General features: G+C 35.0%; 1 protein-coding gene across 1 annotated transcript in view; it reads left to right on the top strand.

The window, feature by feature from the left end:
- The window catches only part of DOCK2 (dedicator of cytokinesis 2), a 158,304-nt gene that overhangs the window by 119,569 nt on the left and 13,472 nt on the right, over positions 1-25,263 (top strand). Inside the window, exons 34-44 of the mRNA XM_031598014.2 lie at positions 7,835-7,920; positions 10,458-10,614; positions 12,280-12,320; positions 14,001-14,091; positions 15,123-15,242; positions 16,720-16,809; positions 17,163-17,267; positions 19,192-19,333; positions 20,499-20,580; positions 23,178-23,262; positions 24,180-24,266. Coding sequence (XP_031453874.2) covers positions 7,835-7,920; positions 10,458-10,614; positions 12,280-12,320; positions 14,001-14,091; positions 15,123-15,242; positions 16,720-16,809; positions 17,163-17,267; positions 19,192-19,333; positions 20,499-20,580; positions 23,178-23,262; positions 24,180-24,266 — 1,086 coding nt within the window. The remainder of the gene's footprint in view (positions 1-7,834; positions 7,921-10,457; positions 10,615-12,279; positions 12,321-14,000; positions 14,092-15,122; positions 15,243-16,719; positions 16,810-17,162; positions 17,268-19,191; positions 19,334-20,498; positions 20,581-23,177; positions 23,263-24,179; positions 24,267-25,263) is intronic.

The raw sequence follows: 25,263 nt of genomic DNA, 5'->3' as shown, positions 1-25,263 counted from the left end.
CAGAATATACAGCTTTTGGTTCAAGGCCAAGATTAAAAACCACTTGCTTTTCTGCATCTGTTCCTTACATATTCTAGTAGTTCTACATTTGCCTTCTTAAAAATATTTTTCTGTTCTTGGCTTATACTGCATCTCTTGGGAGAGATGCAGAGGTCTGTACAAACCAAAAATCCTGGAAACTCATCAGCCAAACTGACTGATTAAACAAGAATAGCAGCTTAAGTGCCTCAGTGATGCTAGATACTTTGCTGACCCTTAAATCACTCATTATGCTAATATAGATTAGTTTCAGGTTATAAATTTTCAGTGCTGAGGATCAGGGGCATTCATTTTATTACAGTGTAAGAATAATAGTTAATTTTTATCAGATGGCACTTAAACATTTTCGTAATTTAACAGTTGAGTGTCATTAGATTATAATGTTCTCTTTTGGACTGTTTCCAGTCAAGAACTCAGATATTAATCCTCTCCATCCTTCTGGATGAGGCAATTAAGATAAATTTCTTAAATTGCTTCTCTGTGTCTAGCAATTCTGGTAAGCTTTGTTTAAAGAAATACACGTTTAGTCATATTACTTAAAATTGTTACCGTGTTATTTAGAAAAGGCAAAGAATTAATATGAATGGAATATTGATGTAACTGTAAACTCCACCTTTTGCTAGCTGACATTTCTGATATTCAGATTGGCATTTTGTTTTATGAGGAATATTTTTATAAAGCTTTAGCATAAATTTTTCAAAATGATTGTTTCAGTTCAACATTGCTTTACTCAGGAGCCTGGACTGATGTTCAGTTAAAAACATAATTATGATGAATTGTGATCACTTCTGATGAGAGAAAGGGAAAAAAGCACAGAGACAACTGTATTAGTAGTCTGCATTGGCAGTGGAACTAGAGCTTGTGTGGTGCCTGCTAAATCATTTAATAAGCTTTCCCCAGGTTATTGATTTCATTAGCTTGATGTGGTACTGTGCTGAGATGTGTGACAAGCACTCCCTTTCTGTGTGTGCATATGTGTTAGGCTGTCTCAAGAGACTGTGTCCTGCATTACATATACAGTATATGTGCTTTTATTCATCTCACTCTTTTCAAAATGTATACACCAAATGAGGAAAAAATATGAAGTTACTCAAATTTTATTAATCAGGAGTTTTATTTTATTTTTGCTATTTCTAGGAAGTCAGCTAGCCCCAGAGAAAACAAAATTCCACCTTTGGTTATCTCAAAAATAACATTCTACTACACATATATTTAATAGACAGCAATAAATATGTAGGTGTATGGCATACTTGATTCTTCTTTTTACTTTGTACATATAACTTCCATTCATTCAGGAGAAGTGTTGTATAAGCTTGTAATTTTAGGCATCAGGGCTTTGTCTAGCATTAGATAGGGGATCTGATCTCTGGGAAAGGCTATTTATCCAACTTACATGAGGTGTCTATGGATAGATCTGGGCCTTCAGATATATTCCCTTCTCCTTCATTTACAAAGGGAAGCTAGTTGTGTGTCTGTTGGGCACATGAAGTTAAAAGAATCTCATCCTCCAAGTATTCATTACCCATTTTTCCCTGAAATATTAGGTTGTACATCTTATCAACCATCAAGCAAAGTACTTCTGTTTGCTCTGATTGAAAATTTGAGGCAAAATGTTAGAAAAGGCTAACTTAAAAAAAAAAAAAAAAAAAAAGTAGTTAAAGACTAGCTCTTTTCAGAGTAAATAAATTACTATTTAAATAAACCATGGACTCATGTTCTGTTAAGGATTTTAGCTTGGATTAGGAAAGATTAATTCATCTGTGCTTAGATTTCTTTTCAAATAAATAATTCTATTCACATTTGATTTTAAAGTGAAAATACCTCTCTTTAGTTTTACCAATTGCTGATGCCATCTGGGGAGGTATTCTATAATTATTTTCCCTCCTGATCTTTGTTGAAAAGAGCAAATAGTGCTGATTGATTGTGTTCTTGTACTTTCATAGTTTTTGATAAGTTTAGAGGATACATGTTTATTCTACATGCACTTGTTAGAGTCATGTAGCTTTCTGAGCTAACAGCTGTAAAAGGTTACTAAATGAGTGAATGGAAGTGTTCTTAGCAAGCTCCTCTGGCACATGTGCTTTATAACTGATGTTCATATCCATATTTATTCCTTGAAATTTTGAAATTGTATTATGCTCAAGGATTTCAGAGGCATGTGAAATGCTTCCACTGGCAGGAATCAGCTTTAGATGGCTTAGTGTTTCAGACAAATCCATGCAGAAAAAAATCGAGTGTGTGTTTGGTATTGACACTTGTTCCAAGTTATGAGGATTTATTTGGTCTACTAGATAGATAAGCAAGTGATTTTAAAGCAAAATTAATGCTAATTACAATTAGGCACATTGTTGAATTTAGATGAGAAATATGCCTACTAGGGCTGAATTTTGTCACAGACACATTACAGCTTTCTTCCATAGTTCTGCCAGCTTTTTAATTTCTGCTGGTTCATGCAATCAGCTGCAGTTGACAAACTGCAGGAAAAAAAATGCATAGAAAGGGGTTTTGTTCAGGTCCAGAATCTGTGAGATTACTACCTTCCAGAGAAGTCGTCAATTCCCTGCCTGCTGAATAAGTACTAAGGAAAGATTTAAGAGGTGAATGATTTTTAACTCTGGGGCTTTAGTTGCACTATATTTACAGGTTTCTGTGTTACTGCCCAAAGTCCAGTCCTCAGCTCTACAGAATATCTCGAGTGGATGTTTCTGAGCCTTGTCCTGAAATTGCTGTGTACCTATGTTACCAGTCTTAATGCATATATAGACACTAATACATGTAATACTTATAAATGAATTCTGATCCCTTCAAACTACTTCTTCAGCGAGCCTGGATGAGCCAAAGTTGGGTTTATTTTGGTTTGGTTTTTTTTTGTGCTTTCTCTGTACCAAGGATATATTTCAGTGATAGCTCTATTCTCTGGTGTTGGTGTGGTATGTGCTGTTCTGCTGACGATCTTTAATTTGGATATTCTACATCCAGAAAAAAGAGCTGCTATGAGAGTAGCAAAACCTACTTGTAATGGAGAGGTCAAATAATTGTTTCTGGATCACAACGTGTTGGTACTCCTAACAAACCAAAACTCTTTCCATTTTCTATGAGAACTTTAGGGCAAGTAACTCTTAAATGGAGCTTCTGAGATCTGAAGTCATGAATTATTTTGGGGAGCAGCATAGCCTTTTCAGTATGCTGTAGAGATTAAATATTTACTCCAACTTGTGCTGTGGCACTGGATGGCTGTATGCTGCCCATTTCTCCTGGAGCTAGTTCTGGGCTACTATTGGTGCTTCTCAGACAAATGCTATGCATGTTTGTGAATTCATATCCAGCAATGACCTTTTTTATGCAATAATCTCACTGGCAATACACAGCAACATAATTTCTCAGTTTTACCTTTTCTTTGCTGCCTTCATCCAGATTGTTTTAACTGCGTCATGTAGAAGTGCAACTTGAACAGTGATATTCATGTTCTCATGAACATAACATTTCTCCTCTGTCATCTCAAAGTATGCTATATCTGGTGCTGAGCTGGTGATGCTGCCAGTTTATGGCATGGTGCAGTTTGTATACAATATGTATCCAAGTTCTTGCGGATCACATCAACTCCTTCTAAAGTGTTGAAATATTTCTTTTTAAAGCGTGTCTGTAAGATGCTGCATTAGATACCATAATTTTGGTTTCACGTGTTTATAAATGTAGTTTTGTTGGTTTCCTTCTGTCTGTTATGAAGCATTTAAATTCCTCCTTCCCCTACTGCCTTCTCAAAGAAAAGAGGCATACATTGGTAATTTTCTGCACTTCGTTTTTTTGCATGATGAATGTAGAAGATGAGATACTCAATACATTGCTTCAAAGCTCCTAGAGAGAAGCAACAGCCCACTTCAATCTTATGTCCCCAGAGTCTGCAGAATCAAACCAGCTGATCTGTGGCTGGCTGTGTGGCTTCCTGCTGTCGTTTTGATGAATACTGCTTGAGTAATCCTGCTGTTTCTACTGTCTCAGTAGAAATGGGATTGTACTTGTTGCTGTGGGGAAGTGAAACCAGTTAAATTCCACAGTAAGTAGGTAGTGAGCATGTAACATTTTTGCATTAGCTTAAAATTTAAATTTGAATAGGAAGTTGATTTTCTGATGTCCTCAAGGGCAGTTCTAAGGATGTTCAAATAGAGATTTGTATGTATTATGTAGTTGAATAAGCCTGTTCCTTTCTAAGAAGTTGTTTTAATATAATTGTATGTCTTCATTTTTACAGACAGAATCACTTGATTGGCTTACATTCTGGAATGATTTTGATATTTGCCATTAACTGGTCCTGTTCAGCTGAATCTCAGGAGAAAAAAAAGGAGGGCTATCTAATATTCTGGAAAAAAAAATGTGGCCTTTTTTAAAATTTGATTTCAAAAAATTTCAAATTTGTTGAAAAATACTGAGCAATTTTTCTTGGTTAATTGTGACCGACTTGAAGATGTAGAGCTTCCAGATCTGTGCAGAGGCAATCTGGATCACAGTCTGTCAAAGCTCTCACACAGAAACACTTCAGGGAGAAGACAGAATTATTTATGTACTGAAAATTGTATTCTTAAATAATTTGCTGTATTAGCACAGTAGTGCTGTCATTTTTTTTTTTTTACAAATTTTAGAAAATCATTTCATCAATATAAAACCCCAGAGATTTATTTCCATTTAGTTCTTATTTTGTAATGTGTTTTTTCTTACTGTGCCTTTTGATGGGTTAATGGCCTGTATAGATCCTTGTGATAGATCTTTTCCAAATTTTTCCTGAAAATATTATGTGAAGGCACACCAAAGATTTCTTAGATCTGAAACTAAATTTTACTAGGACACAAAGATGTCCTTAGCACCTGGACAGTACTTTTTTTAGATGGGTTTCCTGCTCCAACCATGTTTGCTGCTGTTCTCAAATATCTTCTAATCTGAACTCTTCTGCATCCTCACCTCACTCTTGTCTTTCCTGTGCTGTATGATTGGAAGAAATTTTTCATCTGAGCATGTGCACACACTGTCAGCATAGATAATCTCTCATGTTTTATATCCCTAGTTGACTCACAGGGCGGTAGAACAGACAATATAAATACGCAGTATTCTTTTCTGTTAATTCACCAACCTTGTATGGACAACATGAAACAGAAGACATTAAAAACAACAAAATGAATTTTTGCCAGGTCTGATAATTTATTCATATGATTTTCAAAGATTTTAGGAAAACTCTGGTATGAGGGGACTGAAAGAAGTGACTCTGTGTACAGGACATTTCCACCCATATTAGAAAGGTTTTTTTCAAGCATGATAAGCTTGTAATTCTCTAACAGATTCTTTATAAATTTATATTAGGTTGTTTTCTTACATGGTACCTGAACATAATGCAGTTAGTTGGGTGAGAACAAAGAATGATCATAGAAGAGCTGATATTCATGTCTCACACCTTTCAGAGGGCATACACAAATGGAATAGAAGCTTAGTGAGAGGATATGTGGAGGCTTTCAGCTAAAAGCTCAGACTATTAATCATGGCAGTGAATCTTGGAATGCTTTTATAAGTTCTAAGGTTTTAATATAACAAGCCAAAACAATGTCAAAGAATGAAGAATCAAAGGGAAGTCATGAAAGAGTCTTAGTAGGAAGGAACACACAAAACCAGGTCAAACCAACTTTGGTAATCAGAGAATATAAAAAGTATTCGCTTTGTCGTTAAATCTAGTTAGCAAATGCTTAATAAAGGAAGGGTTTCCCTTGAAGGGGATTTCCTTTGGCCGAACACTTATATCTGTGCAAACTTTTCAGCCTATAGATGCAAAAAGGTACCTGTTTCTTTACAATCTTGAGGCCTGGGAAAAATCATACAAATATACTGGCTGTCTTTTAGTAATTTTTAAAAAATAAATAAATAACTGAAAACCTTGTAGCACTTTAATATAATATTTTTGCTAACCTTACTGAATTATCTTCTGCCATGTAGTATTGTATATTACATTAATTGTAATTAGTCTTCTGTTTTCCCAGATTCATATATCAGTAAAGTTATTTTAACCTCGTCAGCATTTTGGAGCACTTCATCTTATTGTGAATTGTTTTAGATCGTGTCTGAAGGACATCAGTGAGCCACTGCACTCAGCAATTTTGTACAAGACACCAGAGTCTACACTGAACTGCATTAACAGTGGTACATTTTTCTTGAAAAGCTCTCCCAGCATGTTTCCACACATAAATTACATTAAAAAAAATAATAAATCCACTAGTATCTTTCATTTTCACAATCATACACGTAGAGGAAAATCTTATCTTCTCCATCTCTGTTGCAAGTGTGATACACAAATAAAAACTTCTGAGAATATTTTTTGAACATGTAAATCTTAATATTTTAATATGCTTGGAGAGGAGGAAAAAAAAAACAGTTAAGCCATATGCATGTATCATATGAACTGAATGCAATATTATGCAATATATGGCGAAGACCTGAAAAATAATTCAAAATTCTCATGTAAAGATGAATTAGACTGGATTAACCCTTTCAAAATCATAAGGCAATTTTTATTTATTGCAACGACTTTGAAATGATAATTGACAATTATGTATTCATACTGAAACAGTACAATGTCATTTTGAAGAGGCTTTGTGTAATTAAAGTATGACTCAGCAAAGTGCTGGATTAAAATATAATCTGACACATACTTCCCTTTCTGTAAGAGATAACGGTATACTGCTGACTAAGAAATTCTCCAGAGACTTTGTTGGAGTTAATAGTACTTTAGAGTTGGCAAACCACAGCACTGGCAATTTGAGCACAGATTTGTAACAACGCGTTTACAAGTTATCACTGGTTTTCCAGATATAATTTTATTTATCTATGTGAAAACCTGTGAAAGCATGTTTTTCATTTTTTTTTTTTTTTAATGTCGTGAGAGATTATGATCCTTTGCTTAATTATGTAAAGCTACCTGATGAATTTATATCAGATTTTAGAGGAAAGAAGAGTAAATATTGTAGGTAACAGCTTCAGATATCCAGCGTCAATGAATTTATTTTAGGAATGCCTGAGCTTAGTAGTTACCTTGAAGTTAGAACGCTGACTGTGCAGACTTGGATGGAATACTTCTTTGAAAGCTGAGGTAGAAGGAAACTTAGAACACTTGGAGTTTTGAGGGCAGGCTGATGAGTGACAGATAACAAGGTGTAACCAGCAGAGAAATATTAGCAGGTTTTTTTCTCTTTTTTACATGTGTAGATTTTTCAAGTCAGAGAGCTGAAAAAGGTACTTTTGACTTTACAGGCAAAGAAATAAGGCTGCTGGCAGCTCCCATTCAAAGTGTCATAACTGTAAATTGAAATTGAAGAAATGTTTCACTAGAGGGGAAGGAATTGTGCTTAGCTACAGAAATCCCTAGTTTGCTATCTTTGATAGTTTATACATCACTGCTTCCTAATTAGGATATAGCTAGACTAACAAACAGCAGTTAGATAAGGCACTGCATCTTCGTTCATATTTTGTGTGGACAAAGGTAATTTGATTTCATTCTGATATCCCACATTTCACATCTGAGGTGTTCTATGAAAACTCAGTACAGAAACTGTAGGCCTATTTCTCCAGATTATTTCATCAGTTTGTTCATTAAGGTATCTGGAGATAGTCTTCTTTACATTATTCAACTGGAATATATTCAAACATTTAACTTTCGGGTGTTTGTGATATAGCTATGCAAGTATATCTTTCTGATGCCAGTTTGAAATGTGTTTGACCTCTAGGTATCTTCTCAGTGTTTAGAGTTTTTTTCCTTTCTTAGTTTGAAAATGAAATCATTTTGAAGTTGGACCATGAAGTGGAAGGAGGACGTGGAGATGAACACTACATGCAGTTGTTTGAGTCAATGTAAGTAGTGCATGAGAATAAATGCCTTCAGGATGTGTTTTTATCTTATTGTTCCTGCTTCTCAAATTGCTGAGTTTATTTTGAAATGCAGTCAAATTGAAGCAGCTTTTTTTTTCATCAAGGGATTGAAAATAGCATGCTGTTTCATTAAATCTGGTTTGAATTGTAGTTATGCCCATTGAAAGTATTTGCATGGCTGCTTTTCTGTACTTTGTATTCCATCTACATTACGCAGAAATTATACTTAACTTGCTTTTCACTACGCAACTTCAAAGCAAAGATAATCCAACCTTTTTCTTTTCTCCATTTTTCATTGTAACCTTTCTTGGTTTTATGTGTTACACTAATAAGAATAAAAGCATTTTCAACAGTTTGTCTTGCTTTTCTCAATGTCTAGACTGGACTCCAGATTATTTTATAACTCACATAAGGTGACTATCCTGCAAAGCTGTGACAGTATTGTGAAATGCTACAATTTTAGAAAAATATTTTAAAGAATTCATAAAATAGAGCATCTTCCTCTTGGCCAGCCATGTTGTTCTTTTTTCTTCTCAGATACAGTAGCTGTGTATCTTCATTAGGAGCTCTGATCTGATGGGCTGTGGTGGTGCCCTTGTGCCACTAAGTTCTGAGACTTACTTCATAGCCTTGTGATTACAGAGTGTAAAAGTGAGAAAGGCTCTCAAAGCCTGCTAATTTGTAATTGTATTTTTGTGTAGTGGCATAGCAGTCTTCACAGATTCACATCCCTCTTCAGTGGTGCATTAAATTCTTGTGTACACCACAACGGAAAAAATCTGTATTCAGTTTTCTAAAGAATACTGTGTTATTTAAGCAAATAACATGTAAATATTAAAGAATAATTAATTATAATCTAATTTGATGGAATCTTCATTTAGACAAAATATCATTTGGACATTTACATTAGTTTAGTTTCTCTACTATGAAGAGAAAGTGTGGAGAGGCAGACTTAAAAACAGTGCTACACTTCGTTGGGCAATGTAAAACTACACTGATACATGTGCTGACAAGGAAAGATGTTTTTAAAATTTCACTTTCACTTCCTAACATACAATGACCGTGTAAACAGAAAGCCATAAATTACTGTTTGAGTTTGAATGTTTACTCTTTGGCTGCTAATCTTAGGAGATGCACAGGCTAGCTCTTAGTACGACCAAGAACAGCTCTGCAAGTAGATAGTTTTCTCAAGCACAGTGCTGCAAAAGCTGAACTATGCTGCCTTCCTAAACTGTTGCTACAATTCATCATCTCTAATACTGGGGATTCAGCAGACACAGGGGACATTTATTGCAGTGCTTAACTTTCTTTGCTGCTAGTAAGCTTTCTTCCAAATATCTCTACTAAATCTTCCTTGCCTCAGTCTAAGCCGGTTATTTCTTGTTTTAGCCACAGGGGACATAAAGAACCATTTACTCTGTTTCTCTTTGTAGAAGATTTTAGAAGAATTGAAGGTTGATGCCAAGTTTCCTTCAGTCTTCTCTTCAGATTAAACAGCCCCCATATTTCACTTTATCATATGCCAGGTTTTCTGGACATTCCAAAAATGTCTACAGCTGTTTAAAAATACTACAGTGCCTTAAAGCTGTAGAGAGTACTCAAACTGAGGCATTAGAAATACTGAGAGAAAAATATTTCTTCGTATCTCATTTGTACGACTTTTGTCAACTATTTATTTTTTCTGAGCTGTGTAAAATTGTTTTTAATGTTTGCACTTTACTCCTGCTTTCAAATATTTTTCTAGAGAACTGGTGGCTGTCCAGTTACACTCAGTTTTTCAGCAATGGAGTTGATAAGTCTCATCAGACATGTACTACATAACATTTGATCTTCCTGTTTTTCCAAATTACCTTTCTTTCTTTTTGATCCACAATTTATAGAATTTTCTGGTTCTGTTTTCCACTTTACTCTCTCACGCTCTATAATGCTTTCAGATGCTTAAAGATTTCTAAAACTCTACAGATGTCACTTCATACTGTCTTCAGTTTTTTTATTCCACCCTTGAAATTTTCTAATGATGCTTCTTGAGAGACAGTTGAAGCAGAGGTTTGTGACCTATCTGTCATTTCCTTTTTGACTTAAAATCTGGATTTGTTGTTCTGAATGTTCTACTAGCATGTAACAGTACAAAGAGAAGGAAATAATCATGTTTTATCTTCCATGGTAATAGAGGAAAGTGAATTCTATGTTTATTGAAACAGTGTGGCACTAAAGAGATCTGAGTTCATGCCGTATCACAGACGTACTTCTACTTGATTTGAAAATTCTGGGTATTCCTTTGTATTTGCAATTATTGTTGGGCAAGAAAAGTAACGTGTGTGTATGTATGTATTTATATATTTGAGTTATCTCTCATCTTTTTTCTGTCTGCCAAGATTGCCAACCCACAAAGGTAACTTACAATTCATTCCATAGTTACTTTAGCTCTGATGTAATTTTTGCCTTGGGTCCTAACAGACCTTCAGCTGATGGGACACTGATTTTGGTAGTACCATAAAATCTATTTGTTCTGTTTGCAGTCTTACAGAGTGTGCAAGTCAGTATCCTGCCATTTTTAACTTGGTTGAAAGCTTTGTTAGCCTAGTTAAAGGTCTCTTGGAGAAGCTGCTGGATTACCGAACTGTGATGAATGATGAAAGCAAGGACAATCGCATGAGCTGCACGGTGAACTTACTGGTATGTTCTGTCTTGTAGCTCCTGTGTGAGAATTTCACTTACCAAAAATGAAGGGACTGGTCTGCAATGCTTGAAAAATAATTCAGAGCCAGAGGCAATAGATTTTTGCATCCATTTACATGGATATATGCATAAACCTGAAAGCAACATCCACTTAGTTCTTTGGTTTTACTTGTATGTTTTATCCAGTTTGATTCTGTGGGTAAATTATGTAGTCAGCTACTCATACAATGTATGTTTTGGTAGGCTTACTGTAACAGTTGGCTTTTACAGAATAAAGTTTTGCTCAAGGAACAAACCCACTTGCTGCTTTACCAACTCTGTGGTTCTGATTTTTAAATCTGGAAAAGAAGCATACAAGATATGCTTGGAGTAGGCTGCTAAAATTTTTTAAGTCTCTGGTCTGATTTTAAGCCACTATCTTTTTTCTATTACTATTTTGTTATGAGGAATACAACATAGATCGAAGATATTTTACCACCAGGAAACTTCCTCTGAGGAGCAGAGGAACCTTTTTGAAATTTAAGCATGGAAAAGAAAGCCTGATAAATATCTACGTGCACATACTCTCTGTTCCTCATTAACCACTGTGCAATGTTGTGTAAATTTTTGCAACCCTTAAGGAGGCAATTCTTGAGGCATGTTTTGCACAGCCTAGCACCTCATATACATGCTGAAGCCTCGTAGTGAGAAAAATGGGTTTTATTCCTATATCGAGCCCCTTTAGAGGTGCTGAATAACAATGCTGCGTGTACCAAATTCAGTAAATAACAGATTCTTCTCTGGGCACCACATGTAGACAGAATATGTAGTTCATGTTAATGCATTTGGATATCCATATTTTACCTCTTTTCCTACAGGAAAAAAAAATATATCACAAATGACTTCATTAATGAACTAAGAGTGTATATATATTATGTATGTGTAGTAAAAACACTAATAGCTAATTAAAATATTAATTAAAACAGCAGTAGAGTCAAATTTAAACTTAAGGTATGTAGGTTCGTCCAAAAGTAATACCTCCTATTTTTTTTTCCCCCATGGAAACTACATCAGATACATTGAGCACAAAAACACTATTGTTAGAGAAAATTCTCAGCTACAAAACAGGATTTTTCAACATAGTCACCACCATTAGGTGTGCATTTTTTCCAATAGGCCAATAGCCTGCATATGCTGCACTCATAAAAATCTGCACCAGTGCAGTTGACATTTCACCACCACTGAAACAAAACACCCACCACCTCACCGTGCTCACAGCCGCTGCTTGGTCCCCATGAATACTCAGCAAGCATTGCTGAACGACAGTTTTTCCCACATGAAGAAATTAAATTCTGTTCCTCCTTTGCTCTGTGTGCACTTCATGTCATACCCCATTTTGTCAGTCTACACCTCTGCTGCCATCTGCCTTACAGAAATAAAATGTAATAGAATATTGGCAGGAAGATTCAGTACTGCCATCCCACCAACATCTGCCTCTGATGTCATGAACCAACATAATAGGACGTATTATTATGGACCAACATATAGGAGGCATTACTTTTGGAGTGGCCCTCATTGTTTATTACATATTTCTTATACAAGAAAAACAATATCTCAGCATATCTATTTCTGTGTTTTACTGAAAGAAATTAGGAAATAACTTCTAAATGTTTATGTCCCTAGAACTTCTACAAGGACATTAACCGTGAAGGAATGTATATCAGGTATGGCAGATTCTCTGTTGAATGTGTTTAGGAGAGGACAATAATACTTTTTAAAAAAATTCAGCTTTTATCATTGTACTTGAAATTCTATTGCTTAATGGTTTACCATCCACAATGACTCTTTTGTCATCCTGGCCTCATTTATATTTACAATCTGTTTTTCACTTAGCTTTCAGCAATTTTGAGTTTATCATATGCATTTATAAGCTGCATTTTCTTCCCCAAGCATCAACTTCTAGCTGATCAAATCAATCAACACTGTTTATTTTTCAAAATAAAGAAAATGTAGCTAGACTTGAGGTTTGGTGGGGGTTGCATCATACATTTAGAATGGCATGAAAAAGCAAGTTATCTAGAATTGTGCAGTCTGCCAAGTCTCTTTAAATATGTAACACTACATGCAATGCAGAATTACTAGTAAAGCATTCTTCCCTAAGAGCTATAGCTATCCTGGTAAATTCTTTCTTGTTTGACATGGCCTCTTACTGTCTCTAAGGATTTTGCACATGGGCTATAGCAAATCTTCTGTTCAAGAATTAACTATTTCCTGCCTCTCTTACCATTCTGCAAAAACTGTAGAACCACCTTCACCTTATTTACAAGAGTGCAAAGACCAGCATTGCAGCTGAGCTGAGCACTGAAGGTGCTTCACTGCTAAGTGTGGAGCTGTGAACTAAAGTGGATGGGGACAAACAACGCTCTCTCTGAATGGTATTGCTGGGGGAGTCACATTTTAACTAGAATTTAGATCTAGGAATAGTAACTGCTTGAAATGCTTCAGCTGGGTATGTCTTAGTTCTCTGTCAAAAGTCCCTGTTGAATGGAAGGTGTTGGAATGCCTTTTTCTCTCTGACTGGTGGAAGAGATGTGACTTAAGCCATGTGGTGAGCAGTGACAGGGATGATAACAGTAACGTTGTTCTAGGGATCAAGGAGAACACTGGCAACATAAAACAGCTCTTCCTCCCTTATCACCTTGTCAAGATGTATAGAGACCTGCTTTGTCTCTCTAGGCCGCTATTACCCTTTTCTCCTTTGCCTTAAATAAATTCTTCATGTCCAATCTAAACTTCCTCTCATGAAACTTGAGGCCATTTCCTCATGTCTTATCATTTTTCACTTGAGAAAAGAGACTGACAGCCTTCTTGCTACAACCTCCTTCTTTGTACTTGTAGAGAGTGATGAGTTCTCTCCTCAGCTTCCTTTTTTCCAGACTAAGCAAACCCAGTTCCCTCAACCACTCCTTGTATATGTCACTTCTAGTTCTTTCAACAGCTTTGTTGCTCTTATCTGCATATGCTTATGTACCTCGATATCCTTGTAGCAAGGGGCACAAAACTGACAGTAACGGTCAGAAATAATGGGTGCAGTGGTCTGACTTAGACCTCAAGTTGGAGTAGTAGCTCTTGCTCCTCCTAGAAGTGAAGTTAACAGCAGTTCACAGAAGTAGGTTACGTCTTTCTCCTCCTTTTATGCACAGTGTTCCAATATACAAAGATACAGAAAAAGTCTTGTAAATGTACAGTGCTTTAACCTCACTCAGTGTCCTTGAAGACTTTTTTAGTAGTGACTGCATAACATCTTTCAAGTTTCCATTATCTAGAGTTTATCTAAAATGTTTATAACACAGAATTCAAGTCATTTCAGCATCTAGACTAACTTCTGTTCTCTGTTCTAACAGATATTTGTATAAGTTGCGAGATCTTCATTTAGACTGTGAGAATTACACAGAAGCTGCCTACACCCTTCTACTCCATACTTGGCTCTTGAAGGTTAGATTTCCCTAAATTTAATAAATAAGTAAGCCTTTGCAATATTCCGATTTTTAAATAAAAAGTGGTATTCTTAATCTCCAATTTACTGCATATTAGTTATTTTCCTTGGGGATATTCAAGTTTATACTTGCAATTACTGTAGTAGGTCATAAAAAAAATAACACTAAATGTGGATATATATATTTTTTTCAATAAATGATTCAATGTCACATGGTGGTAAAACTCAAGATATTGTTGCAAAAATAGTTTTATTTAATAGGGAGAAGCCATTCAGCTTCCTTGTGTTTTTCGTTACACTATTTTATTTTTATCACAAATATAAATGTCAAAATTTCCATCATACTTTCCATTTTAAGTAGTATGTATCACACTCCAAATTATGCTTCCTTTCTTTCGTATCTGGTAATTATTTTCACTACAACTAATGTTTCTCACTGTATCTGACAATAGCGGTAGAAATGGCCACTAACATGCTTTTCCATTTCAAGGGAAAATTCAAAATCTAAAGGCAAAAATGTGTACAATTCCTTGAGGATTTATTTATTTGTTTGTTTGTTTGTAGAACCCTCTAACCTGTGCCTTTCATGTTGCTGTTTTAATTAAACTTCCTTTAGATTTTTCTGGTCATGCCAGATTTCAAGGTATTTTTTGTATGTTTGTGTAGACAAAAATAATTTTGTATGCATATATTTAATAAGAAAATCAAGAACATATCAGTCAAGATGACACCACTGAAATAAAATCAACCAATTTACCCCCTTAGATTTTTTTTCTATAGCCTCTTGTGTTGAGAAGCAGGGAGGAAGATGGTTTTAAAAATGTTATGTCTATTCCTGTTTATCGATGAAATACAACATTGTTTGAAGTGGTGCTGAAAATGTTTCCAGTGCCTTTTCCATTATCACTGTGGAAGAATAAAAAGGAGTAGGGAAGAAAACAACTTGGAATAGCCCAGATTTTGTGGAGGTTGAGGAACAAGATGTTGAACTCCAAAATCAGGGCTTATTTTAATGTGTTTTTATCCTCAGTGGTCAGATGAGCAGTGTGCACCCCAAATCATGTCAACAGAGTTCCAGTGTTCACAGACCTATCGACACTTGAAAGAGAATCTGTATGAGAAAATCATAGAATACTTTGACAAAGGAAAGGTAGAGTTGTGGACTTCTCTCTGTCAAAAAATCTCTTACTGTGTTATTTTGTATAGTAACATTCAATGACTATTCTCTGTAGAAAATGTTTGTTTCGTTATTGTGTAGAAAATCCTACTTGAAATGTGGGTCAACTAAAATTTCTGTCCTGAAGGCTTGTTCACAGGGTACATCTGTTGTGTATGAACATGTTCTTTCAGTAACCACATTTGCAAAGAAAGAGGTCAGTAATTACAAGTATCTGTCAGGAAGTAATAAAATAAATGTTGAGTGTACTTTCCCTTGCTAGGAAAATAATAAGGACACCACAGATTGTATTTCTAGACTATTCAGTCATTATCTCCCCAAAATACAGAGTTCAAACTGGGCACATTTTTGCAGAGAAGTCTTAGAATTACATCCTAAAATTAAAAATGTAGTAGTTTAATGTTCAACCACTGGATCTAGTTCAGTTTCTTTAAAATCTGTGCAGAAAAGGTAGTGTCATTTAACATAAGGTCTTGTTTTATTCATTTGCATTGAAATAACTATGATATAGCAGTTACCCCCCAGAGTATAAGAATAACCAAATCCTCATGATTTCTATTACACCTAGCCTTCTGGTTCTCCTCACATGGAGCAGAGAAATGTTTACAGGCAGCTGAGTGCCCCTCTCAAATTCAGAGCTACTTAGCCTAAGGGGACGTAGCACTCTGTGAAAATGATGATAATGCATATGACCACTGGTAACCTTACATCAGTAAAGAGTTAGGCTCAGAAAAACTATTTTGTCTCCTTTATTCTGAATAGATGCAAGACTTGTAGAATTTGAGAAATATCCTCAGGAGTGGGAATATCCATTTGCTTTAGGACCACTTTTGTGCTGCAAACCAGAAAATGCCTTTAGCAGACAAGAAAAGTAGTCATAGTCTTTCAGTGCAGTTCTGTAATTCCTTACAGTAATTTTCAGAGGTAGCTGTTAGTTAGTGTGGAAGCAAGCAAGCTGTGTTTCTGAGCAAGGAGTAATTTAAGTGTAAGCCTTGTAAGTTTTTAGCTAACTAGGAAAGCTGTCAGTGCCAGGCTGTCTGTGAAAAATGTATGTTTTTGAATTTTTTATAAATTGAAATTGTTTTGAAGAGAGGCCCTGCCTCATATGCTGCTCCTGTGCTTAGATGTTATCTAACTTGATGATTTACTGCTTGACGATTTTATCTGAAATTCCAGGTGATTTTTGGCAATATTATTGTAAGAAAAAAGTAGATTTATTCATTCCCTTGGTAAATCATAAAATACTTTTATTCTCCATGTTAATTTGCTTTCCTAAAAAAAGCATTTTTATGGTTTATGGTTGCTAGGCTGTATCATTCTAAATATGCGGTTAATAAATGACTGCAATTTAAAGATGGCATTGTCAGTACATCTGCAGTTAAACAGTAATGCGTTAAAGACACGTTTGTTAGTATTGGATTTACTTTTTGGGTATGTGGGTACGTTGCAGATGTGGGAAGAAGCTATATCGTTATGCAAAGAACTTGCAGAGCAGTATGAAAAGGAAGTTTTCGACTACGAGCTTCTAAGTCAAAATCTGGTAAGATTAACTTCAAATTATTTTCATCACAGAATTTAGCAGTTTGGAGCTATCAAAAATATAGAGCTACTTATGACTTCTAGTCCACAATTGATTTTAATTTAATTTGTTGAAGAGTTGCTTTGTTTTATTACAGAATTCCAGTGCTAGAGATTCATAAATAGCTATTTCATAAAGTTATATGGACATTTACTTACTACAGTATTTTGAAACTATAGATGGGATAAGCATATTCTTATTTTGTGCAACAAAATGTGATGTATAAATCAATGGCTATGGTACTACTGCAGAAGGTAGTACAGAAAAAAAAACCAAAAACCTGAATTAATTATTGTGGCTGGTTTTGCCTTTAGGTTCAACAAGCAAAGTTCTATGAGAACATCATGAAAATTCTGAGGCCTAAACCGGATTATTTTGCTGTTGGATATTATGGCCAAGGATTTCCTACATTTCTAAGGGTAAACCTATTCACATTTTTAATTTTTTTCAGTCTGTTTTCATGTGCTTATAAAATTGCACTGTATATTAATGCAAAGAAGTGACTGGGAATATCTGACTGGAATTTAATTCTGCTGGGATGCAGGATTGTTGCTCAACATCTACTGCCATCCCTCCAACATCTGCTTCTGACATCAAGGGCTAATGTAATAAAATAGGAGGCATTACTTTTGTAGCAACCACTGTGTATCACAGATGTACTTTTTGCATCATACCAATGCTCTCTGTGACCCAAAATTATGCCTTTAACAGTAAGAAATAATAGAAAGCTAGAGTAAGAGAGAGTAAAATATATACAGTATCTGTATAGTGCTATTGATCTGGTATATGTTCCCTATTTAGCTGATAAAGGGTTTCCTGGATTGGAGGTTATACTGTTGTTTATTAGAACACGATGAATTACTCTACAAAGAATGTTTCCAATGTTTTTTCTGGATGGCTGTCCCCCAAAACGTACTGTGATCATTAAAACACTGTGTTGGATATTTACTGCTGTCTTTTTCTTATCACCTGGTAATTTCTGTGCACTAGTTCTTGCTTTCTGAGAGGGATTGAACAGCTGTTCTTTCATCATTTTCTTCATGCCGTTCATGATGGATTGTTCTTTTAAAGATTTGGTTCATTTATATATTGTTTCCACAGGAACCCTTCCTTATTTTTGTACATTGTGGTTCCCCTGCTGTAAATTTTCTAGTTCTTGGGACAACAGAACAAGAGTATACCTAGTATTTGAATGTGGATTCACTATGATTTTGATACTGATGTTTCTTGTTTGTTTTCCTGTTTTACTCAATTCTTGAATTTCAGATCTCTAATATTCAGTGAGCTGAAATGTTCATCCCAACAGTCTTCTATTACAGTTTTTTTTTTCCTGAACAGTAGCATCTACTTACATATCTTAGAACAGTTTCTTAAGTTCATATTGTTTCCACTGAACAGACCTCCAGCTGTTGAACCTGCTTTCTCTTTTATTTTTCTCCATTTTTGATTACCATGTGAGAAAATCAAGAACTCAAAGGGCCTGTTCTTTTTTTCAAGAAGTTTGCCAAACTTAAGAAGTCAAGCACAATTTAATTTTACTTCAAAAAAACATTTTTAAAACATTTTAAAAACATTTTTAAAACATAATAAATCATTGCTTTAATTCCAGTAGTCACTGTCTTCAAAAAGGAGAATTAACTCAAATATTTGATATTTTTCTCTAGGAAAAAAAAAATGCATACTGAAAATAGTGTTTGAGGAAATTAAAGAAATAGAAGACTCTTCTTTCGTGGCCTTGAAGGCCAAAGTTCCTTGAAAGAATTGGAAAAAACAGTGAAAACATGCTAACATGGCAACTTTTTCTTCTGCTTTTATATAACTATCCTGTTAAATGAAGTAGAATGAACCACAAAGAAGCACTTGGGGATAAACTCTATTGTAAATTAGGGCATTCTATAACATCAAGAAGAAGGAGCAAGCACAGTAGAACTATATACTATAATTAGAAAGCTGTGAAATTGTGAAATTTGGACACAGATCGTGTTTGAAAGAAAATCCTTTTCCTTGAGAAACAAGAAGAAAAGGAATTTCAGTGCATTACTTACCCATCCATTCTGGTTTTATTACACTCTACCAGAAGCATCCTCAGTGATGATGCCAGTTTATCTTCATTCTAATGCTCAAAAGTATCGCTCTGGAGAGTCAGCAAAGTACTTCATGACCTGGACAAAGTCAGGTGTTCTTTATAGTTCTTTTATTATGTCTATATAGTTATCTGGTATCAGCAACGCTCATTTAAAAATTTGGTGACCTTATGGTATCTTCATAGTGATAAACACACACACCTGCAATTTCTGCCTCAGCATCATACAGCTCAAGGAATCTGGTATTTATTTCTTGCAGAACAAAGTATTTATCTATCGTGGGAAGGAATACGAGAGGAGAGAAGATTTTCAGGCTCAGCTGATGAGTCAGTTTCCCAGTGCAGAGAAGATGAACACCACCTCAGCACCTGGAGAGGACGTGAAAAACTCTCCTGGTCAATGTATCCTTGAACACTAAGGAGGTCACAGAATGAAAGTGGTTTGGGGAAACCTGTTCCTAGCAAAATTTGAACTGTGTGGAACAAACTTTTCCTAAATCTTATTGTAGTGGCAGTTCAGTTTGCAGTTTATATCTTGAATGTTTCTAATGGACTGTTCCTAAGATATTTGCTCCTGTCTATTACTTCTCATTCCTAGTTTTTGTGACTTGATATTATTTTCTTCCTTGAACACTGTTTTGTCTGGCACTACACTTTTCAATTTCTTTACAACATGAATATGGCTTATTTTCTTAGAAATTTTCCTAGGAGAATTGACACATCCACACCTTCTAGAATGCCCTAAATTATTACATCTTTTTCTTCATATTCTGGCTCAAATTATTACTGGCTGAGCAGTAGCTGGTAATAATTTCATTGTATCAGAACTTTGTTCAATTGTTGTTGTTCCTTAATTAATTTTCAAGGACATTTTATAATGCTTTGTGTGCTCTCTTGAGTTAATTTTTGTGTAACTGTAGGAATGCTGCTTTCTTTTCACACTCGAGGGGCTGAAGTATGAAGCATTACAAGCTTGTCCAAAATTGACATTACGTTTGAGAGTCACGATTTCATAAATTTCGTTGTGTCTTAAAATATTTTATTTTGGGGGAATCATATGTTTCAGTCCTTTCTGTAAGTGGAATTTTCTGAAGCCTATTTGCATGTGATACATTTATTTACAAATCATGCCAGACTAAATCATAACACTTCAGTAGAAAAAGAAAATATCAGGTAGATGGGCTGCTCAGTGAGATTTCTAAAAGAGAATGCTAAACATCATGACATTACTTGTGCTTAAGGGTGAATAGTGAAATTGTTTACATCAGATGTTGTTGAAGTTATTTATGTAAGTTGCATTTAAGATTTTATTAATGAGTCAGTGTAATAAATTACATTAATAATTTTTAAGTTCAGTAAATAGTAAAAATGCCCAGTTCAAAATTAATGTATTTTTGCTAGTTAGTACTCTAGTAGGGTTTTTTTTCCTTTTTTTTTTTTTTAGCTCCATAAATGGAACTCCAAACCCTGCAGATTTTTCATCAGAATATGTCTTTCTTCTTTCACAGCAGCATAAACTATTTCATGCTGATTGTTAATAATATGACCTTGACATTCACAATTTTAGACATACAGTGTTTTACAGTGCAACCAGTCTTGGAGGAGCAACCTAGATTCAAAAATAAAGCAGTACCTGATCAAATTATAAAGTAAGTGAATTTCTGTAATAATTGAATGGAATTCAGTCCATACTCCTAAAGTTACAACAATTATTTTGTGAACTAAGCCATTCGCCAAGATTTACAGCTTCATTGTGTTTATTGACTGATGTATTTCTTAGGCAGTTCATGAAAGAACATCTGTTGGTAAAGGAATGGCATGTGTTTACTAGGCATGAGGGAATCCATGCTTTGGGTTCAAGTTCTGGGGTTTTCAACACAGCTTCAAATACAAGTGGTGAAGAGGGGATAGTGAGAAGTAACTGACAGTATGAGCATCTTTGAGTTGACAGCTCCTGCACGTAAAATCTTAGTGTGGCTTACTTGCAAAGTGCACAGTGCTTTTTGACAACATGGTTTTGGTCGTACAATCAGAATTGTGTAAAGAAATAAGGGAATTAGATTGTCCAGAGTATTTTGAGAAATGATTGCCTAACTCCTCCAAATTCTTAATTCAATGCTGAACATGTTCAACATACTTCATCCTTCTAATTAAGTGTTTTGGCTGCATTTGACTAGTGATGGTTCCTCCCAGTACGTCATGCGAAAACTGCATGCAGTACCTACTGGAGTATGGCTGTGAGATTTTGGCTTGAAGTCCCTTCAAGCTGATGAAATTTTGCAGTCTCAGAAAAAAAGCAGAACAGAGGAAGCTTGCTAGTTGGATGATGGAAGGAACATAAGTGTTCTTATGTTTGCAAACATGATTAATAGAAGCTGTTGCTTATCACAAGCACCTCAGTGGAAATTTTCAAGATAACGTTTGTTAGCTTATAACATAAAGACAGCAAGAAGTATATAGGCTGTGATTTAAAGCTGCTCATATTTTCTACCTTTTCTTGTCAGTACCTTGTGAAAGCGCAAGGCATTCATCTCCCTAGCTAAAATCAGTTGAAACATGCCTCTTCAGCTAAAAGTTTTCCAGCAAATCTATGGCTCCTGCATTTTTTTTTTTATCCAACAGAAGCTTTGCAATGCCTCTACACTTAGGCAAATAAGAAGCAAATCTAAATGCTTTCACAACACACAGCTTCGGCCCCCCTAAAAGAGACTGAAGATAGAAGGGCTTGGTTTTTTATCAGCTGATATGAATTAATTCCTGACTGTTCCACAGTTGGATTCAAACCAGCTTTCACCTCTGTCTGCAGCCTGATCTGCAGAATCTCTCCTGAAATTGCAGTTGGTTTAGAGTAGGAAGATTCACCTAAAAACGCATGCCCAGATAAATGAAGCAGGAACAAATACAAGTTTTGTAGTATAAAATAAACGATATAAAAAATAAAATAAATTCTGTGGTCCCAGTTTCAACTGGAAGTCATTTTAAAATCATAATCTCACAAAACTTGCTGTGTTTGACTCGACTTCACTGTAGTGCCAGCTACATTTTGAACTTACAATAGATATATTTAGTGAAGTGCTCCACATGAAGTACAATGGTCTGTCATATGGCAGATTTTGTAATTGCTTGTCTCAGCTGCAGAATTCTGCCAAGCTGTTAATTTAATCTGGCCTTAGAGGAAATATTTATTTTTATAAGTGCACTTAATTAGGCATTTAATTGTTAGTTACATAAGTTGATGGCCATGCATTTATTCTATCAAAAAGCTTTAAAATATCTGCCCTTTCAGATGGGATGGCATAAAGCATTCTAGCTAGGTACAGCAATATTCTCCTCTTTCATTAATCTATTGATGAAGATAATCTTGTTAGTTTGAATATCTCGGCTGTTTGGGTCTATATTGGTCTGTTTCCTTAGGCTTCCAAAACATGGCTTTCTGAGACATGTTTTGCTCTGCAAAATTACCTTTTGTTTTATATTGCTTGAAATTGATCGTAATACTAGAAACCAGAGAGGGATTATTTTCAAGCAGAACACTTAGCCTAAACTGTAGTGAGTGCTAAAGAGTTACTGGGTATGTGTTGGTGGGAATGCATGTGCACAGTGATTGAAATGATGCATTAACTAAATAGGATGCACCATAGCATAGATTTCTTTTTATTAATATCTGCTTCTAAAGGTGTTTATATACATTTTCTTATCTGTCACAATAAATTATTAGTTATGGCCTCGGATATTTAGTTTATTGAATGACTGTTCTGTATCATGAGTAGAACTTTTAGATTAAATGGATTAAAATGATTTGTGATGGTACACGGATGAAAAATCACACGTATTTCAGTCAAAGTAAATATATTCTTTCTGTTCACTCAATTGTTTTTTTAAAAGGTATACTCCTTTTAGAAGAAAAGCAGAGAGTGCGTCACAGTAACAGAACAGGAAAGTAAAAATCTTTTTTAAGCCCGCTTCTAGAGGTTTTAACATTAATCAGGAAGTTACAGAAGTTGTAGGATTTTCATACCTCAGAAGTGCACCCAGTCCCATGCTGAAGCAGCCTATTTGCAAAATACTCGATCATCGTTTATAGACAAAGTAGCTGTCTCCTGAATTTTCAGTTGTGGAGTTTTTTTCTTCCCATTAATTTTCCTTTTAATTAAAACTAACTCAAGCTGTAATAATTCACTGTGATAACAAGATAAGTAAATATGTGCACTCTGTATTTTACAAAATTCTTTTTTAAATCTTTCAGCTTTTATAAGTCCAACAATGTCCACCGTTTTCACTATTCAAGACCTGTTAGAAAAGGATCTGTTGACCCTGAAAATGAATTTGCTGTAAGTAAGCAAATGACAGAGTGATGCAGTTCTGGTAGATATGACTGACAGAATTCTGATCCTTTCTTAGTCTCATATTACACATTACTTGCAAAAATATACACCAAAAATCTGTTATTTGCATGCTAATGATCAGTAGTGTCAACTGTTTCATGTACAGAGCTTCTTTATCTACTGTTAAATAATTCAGATGCTGATCTACCCTGACATCCCAGTTATGTGCTGTATTATCAACATTAGTGATGTGCACTGGGCTCCTTTCCAAGCTGGAGAGTTTTGAAGCTATTTATACACATTCCTTTAAATTGTTTTACAAATAACTAAGTGGTTAATGTCTTCATTCTTGATAACAATAGACAGTATCCATGCTCACTTCAGATCTATGGAAATTAGTGTGGTTGGAGTGCATTTTTACTGCATTGGTTGTTCCATTTCTCACCAGTGACAGGTTATTTAAAGTGATATTGCTAAAATAAGGAGTGGTAGAGCAAAAGCAGTCGAGGCATTTTAAAATACCAACAGCTGGTCTTCTTCAGAAGGGATGGGGAGAAGTAAGGATGCTGGCATATTATTTTAGGGCTTTTACTGCTTTTAATTGCAGAAACATATTTTGAAAGTAGAGGTCATTTAATCACAGACATTTGATGTGTAATGGTAAAGTAAGGAATAGATACTAAAAGACCAAAGGATAACTTTCTTTTTCTTGTGCTTAGTGCAGGCCTAATGTTTGAAGATGACCTAATTTGAAATCTGAAAATAATTTGTTTAAATAGCTGTGGAGGATTCATTTTGCAGTGTCTTTTCATGCAAAGATAAATACGCATGTTTTTCATCTTCAATCTGGCATTTCAGAAGACAGAAAAGATTAAAGTTTAAATCCTGAAGTATCATTTTCCCCCTTATATTTTTTTTAATAGTCTATGTGGATTGAGAGAACGTCATTTATTACAGCATACAAACTTCCTGGAATTCTACGATGGTTTGAAGTTGTCTCCATGTCGCAGGTGTGTATTAACATGCTAAGAAACCATATCATATTTAGAAATATGAATGACCATGCACAGATAGTTTGTGAATTTGTCACAGAAGGCAGACTTGTCACTTACTTCTACATGCTGGTAGTGTTTATTTTTTTTTTTACAACTGTGACAGTTATATATTGATCAATATAACTTTCATCTGATTTTATAGTTTTAGGACCAAGTCCTAAAAGATTTGAAAAAAATCTATAGTTCTACTGAATTATAAGAAAGTTGTTCGTTTTATAAAACTAAAAAGATCATTTTGTCTCTGTATCGAGCTTAAAAGTCATTAGTGGAGGTTAGGTGTTTCCTCTGTTACAGTGGTACTGTCATTTCATTTTACTGAATTAATTTGAATTGAATTAATTTGAATGAATTAATAGATTCATTTATTGAATTTCTTGACTTCATCCAAGTTTCTCATAAAGCTTTTAGAATAGAAATCCGCTCTCATAACCTCTTGGTTTAAATTAGGCATTGAATGAATGAAGAGACAGGCATTTTATTTGCATTCTACAATGTATTTAATGCATCAGAACACAGAACAGCAGACAGGTACACACCCAAGGATGGTCTGCTGCTCCTTGCACTTGATTCAGTTGGTGCATTTTGGGGGTTACCTCTTCATAGCATCTCTCCTGCACTTAGAGCAGCATTTCACAGACACAAGAGAGGATGTGCTTCTATGTGCACAAAGACCATTTACACCTCATTCTGAAATATGATTATGGTGGTGTCAGACCAAGCTCTATTGCTGGATTTCTGAGCCATTTAAGAAATTATATAGGAATTGCACATACATAGCTAAGATGTGTTTAATGCAAATTCTAGCCTAGATGATGGAAATAAAGATAACTGTCTCTTCGTTCTATTTCTATGCATTGAAATACACTATCTACAACTTAAATGGCATAAGCAATAGCAAATGATTTGATTTAACTGTCAAAATGACATAGTACCAAATAGTTGACTTTGAATT

The sequence above is a fragment of the Phasianus colchicus genome, chromosome 15 (genome assembly GCF_987193195.1).
Source record: "Phasianus colchicus chromosome 15, bPhaCol1.hap1.1, whole genome shotgun sequence".
NCBI lineage: Eukaryota > Metazoa > Chordata > Aves > Galliformes > Phasianidae > Phasianus > Phasianus colchicus.
Note: the sequence above shows the minus strand (reverse complement) of the source record. Positions and strands in the feature narration are given on the sequence as shown.